This window comes from Anomaloglossus baeobatrachus, chromosome 5 (genome assembly GCF_048569485.1).
Source record: "Anomaloglossus baeobatrachus isolate aAnoBae1 chromosome 5, aAnoBae1.hap1, whole genome shotgun sequence".
NCBI lineage: Eukaryota > Metazoa > Chordata > Amphibia > Anura > Aromobatidae > Anomaloglossus > Anomaloglossus baeobatrachus.
The window spans coordinates 573,213,646-573,217,005 of record NC_134357.1 but is presented as its reverse complement, the minus strand read 5'-3'; the positions used below and the strand labels follow the sequence as shown (position 1 = coordinate 573,217,005).

Below are 3,360 nucleotides of genomic sequence, written 5' to 3'. Positions count from 1 at the left end.
GCCTGGCCACTCCCTCCTCTTCAGCACAGGCTGAGCACAGTGTGCAGTGAGTGAGATTGCATCTCTGCATTGTGGCCAGCTATAGAATCAGAGCGGGTACCCAGCGGCCTTAATCAGCTGCTTGGTGGCGCCACTGGGGCATGAAAGAGAAAGTGAAAATGTACACACAGCGGGCAGCTGCCTCCGGGCCCCTCCACCTCACAGGCCCCATAGCAGTGGCGTGGTCTGCCTCTATTGACGGTACGCCACTGCGGTGCGTCTTATAAAGCGAAAAATACGGTATATACCCTGCCCCTCCCTACAGTGACTAACAGCCGCTCACCATTAGAACCTGCTGTCAGTACCGAGCGCACGTATACAACCACAGATCACTGTATACTGAGCAATAACTAAAGCGGGGTTTACACGCTGCGACATTGCTAGCCTCGGCTAGCGATGTCGAGCGCGATGGCACCCGCCCGTAACCTGATAACCTGAAAACCTGAAAAAATTTTGCTGGTGTTACCTTTCTGCCACATGATCGGACCTCCAATCTGATGTTGATTTACCAGCATTAGTCAGTGTCAATGATTTGGATATTTCCCCTGGTGTGCACCATATCACGGCACGTCATTGACGGGTACCCCTCATAGCACCATATACACAAAGACAACTACTAAGACCACTTGCGCAGTCTTCCCATATATTTTGATGACACCTTTTGTCCTTTATTCGTACTGATGTGATTTGACAGTCCTTTTATGCATCTAGTCCTAGTGTCCCTGTGAAGGATCCGGTTGGATCGAAACGTTGGACGGACTATCTTGTATATATACACAATAAAACCCTTTTTTTCAAGCCAAATCAAAGACTCTTGTATAACTTTGTGGTGTGCCGGATATACTTTTTTGTATTGAGTTCATACTGAACACTGAACTTAAGGTTCAATCATCTCTAGTGGTGAATAAAAATCACTTTTGTAGAAAAAATCAGTTTCTGTTGCCAATTTCTGACATCGGTAACATTATTCTTTTTACATCGATGGAGTTGAGTGAGGACTTGTTTTTTGCTTGATGAGCCGACATTTTCATTGATATCATTCTAGGTGCAATATGAATAATTGATCACTTTTCATTGTATTTATATTGCTATAAAAACAATGTGCTACTTTTATCGGTTGGTTTCATTACTTACATAGCACATTTCATGTAGAAATTTTTTTCCTACTCAAGTGATATCTTACCTCCATTATTATCTGCAGTATTTTACATATCAGCTCATCTCCTTCCCATTCAGGTCCTTATAATATCGGATCCTCTCAGTGGAGATCTTCTATATAAGAGAATTCTCCTGATTGCCCCGTGAAGGATGGATATGGAGAAGAACAAGATGGTGGAGAGGATATTACACCTCACCCTAGAGATCCTCTTCCGGCTTACTGGAGAGGTGAGAGATTCTGATGACATCACATTACATCATTCTTATCTATGGGAATAACAGATGGACAGAACTGGAGAGGTGAGGACTCTGGAAATGTCTGTAGTGAGATTTCTTACTGTGTCTCTCCATAACCAGGATTACACAGTAGTGAAGAAGACCTCTAGTGAGCGCTGTCAGGCCCCTGTGTCTGAGGGATGGGGAAGACCCCTGAGCCCAATCACGGGGCCTCCACCTCACCCCCCAATACATGAGGACATCAATGACCAGAAGATCCTAGAACTCACCTACAAGATGATTGAGCTGCTGACTGGAGAGGTGACACTGCTGGGAATGCTGGAACATTATACAGTAACGCTATGAAGGAATCGGGGGTGACGGTATCATTGTATGTGTCAGGTTCCTATAAGGTGTCAGGACGTCACCATCTATTTCTCCATGGAGGAGTGGGAGTATTTAGAAGGACACAAAGATCTGTACAAGGATGTCATGATGGAGGTTCCCCAGCCCCTCACATCACTAGGTAATAGACAGGACTAAATACACACGGCTTATAATTATCTGTATATAAGGAATGAATTCAGTCCCTGTATGTGTCTCCTCCAGGTCTATCCAGTAAGAGGACAATACCAGAGAGATGTCCCTGTCCTCTTCTCCCACAGGACTGTAAACAAGAAGATCCCGATGTTCCCCAGGATGTGTTTCCTCCAGCTCTATCCTGTAAGAGATATCTACTCATGTACTTTCTGCACTAATTTTGTATTTACATTTTTAGACTTTCTGCTCTGGTTTTCTTCAGTTGTATTTTATTTACTTTTGCTTCTTCTGCTGTTTCTAGTCCCTTCTCTATGTTGTTATCAAGGCAATTCAAAGACCTGCAGAGGGCTCGTGAATACCCTATTTCCCTGAAAATAAGACCTGCCCCAAAAATAAGCCCTAGCATGAATTTGCAGGATTTGTGGAGAATACTTGAAAAATAAGCCCTACTCCAAAAATAAGCCCTAGTTACAGTCAGGGCCAGCTTTGGGAGCAATTTTTCAGGAACTCCACTGTCTAAGGAACCCCATCAGTGTTATTCTGAGACCTCTGATGACTTTAAACTGATGTGACATTATGTAACGAAAAGTCTCCTAATTGCAGGAGTCTAAAGAACTGAAAAGAAGACTGGCTGGCATGTAGGACTGGCATTAGGGGAAATGGAGAACAAATTGGGCAATTTCACAGGGCTCCCATTCTCCTAGGGGCCCCAGTGTATATATGCCGATTATAGGACTGCTTAAAAACCTTTTTGACATCACGTCATTTGACCAAAGGTCTTAATTGCAGTAGTCTAAAGGTGAAGAGGAGACAGGCTGGTGTGTGTGTTCACGCCAATTTTAATCAGCTTTGCTAAAATGAGCAAAGCTCGGCCAGAACAAGGGTGTGATGGCACAGTTTCTCTAATGCATACCAAACTGTGACATTCCCTATGCCAAAAATCTCACTCCAGTCCCTAACGTAATTTTTCAGTGTAGATCGTCACAATTGTTGTCCCGGACAACCCCGTTGTATATCTGGCATCTGTCTGTAACTATTTTATTTTTGGAAAAAAAATCTCTTTGAAAATGTCTATGTTGTGGATCAATGTTGCAAGGAGATTTCTGCAGGTTTTGTCAACTGTCATGGCGGCGTCAGGATCTATTTAAATTATAGATTCTTGTACGTTGCATGTTAACTTTTCTGATGTCTGTGAGCAGCGCAGGGAGACGCAGGTGTCGAACCACAGACTTGGGCAGGCTAACAAGAGTTATTCTCTGCGGGGCTGCTTGTTAATGTCTTTGATCACATGCTGTAGAGGAGAAAGTATCATTTGCTGCCTTCCTGTATATGCTGGCTGGACTATTTCAGTAATGCCAGCTATAGCTTACCTATTCTGGTCTGGTGAGGTGTTGTTGTGCATTATTA

The 3,360-nt window shown here is 43.7% G+C and overlaps 1 protein-coding gene across 1 annotated transcript; it reads left to right on the top strand.

Annotated features, from left to right (window-relative positions):
* The first annotated feature begins 1,308 nt into the window (after positions 1 to 1,308).
* LOC142310590 (gastrula zinc finger protein XlCGF66.1-like) lies at positions 1,309 to 2,171 on the top strand. Its single transcript, XM_075348109.1, has 4 exons — positions 1,309 to 1,425; positions 1,555 to 1,734; positions 1,816 to 1,939; positions 2,023 to 2,171. The coding sequence occupies exons 1-4, from the start codon at positions 1,348 to 1,350 to the stop codon at positions 2,169 to 2,171; spliced, it is 531 nt and encodes a 176-aa protein (XP_075204224.1). The 5' UTR covers positions 1,309 to 1,347.
* Positions 2,172 to 3,360: the final 1,189 nt, after the last annotated feature.

What these genes read in the sequence shown, in the direction of transcription:
- LOC142310590 (XM_075348109.1), top strand. Translation starts at nt 1,348, where the DNA reads ATGGATATGGAGAAGAACAAGATGGTGGAGAGGATATTACACCTCACC. An exon ending in TTGAGCTGCTGACTGGAGAG is followed by an intron (nt 1,735 to 1,815) that starts GTGACACTGCTG and finishes TGTATGTGTCAG; the next exon opens with GTTCCTATAAGGTGTCAGGA. An exon ending in CCAGCCCCTCACATCACTAG is followed by an intron (nt 1,940 to 2,022) that starts GTAATAGACAGG and finishes TGTCTCCTCCAG; the next exon opens with GTCTATCCAGTAAGAGGACA.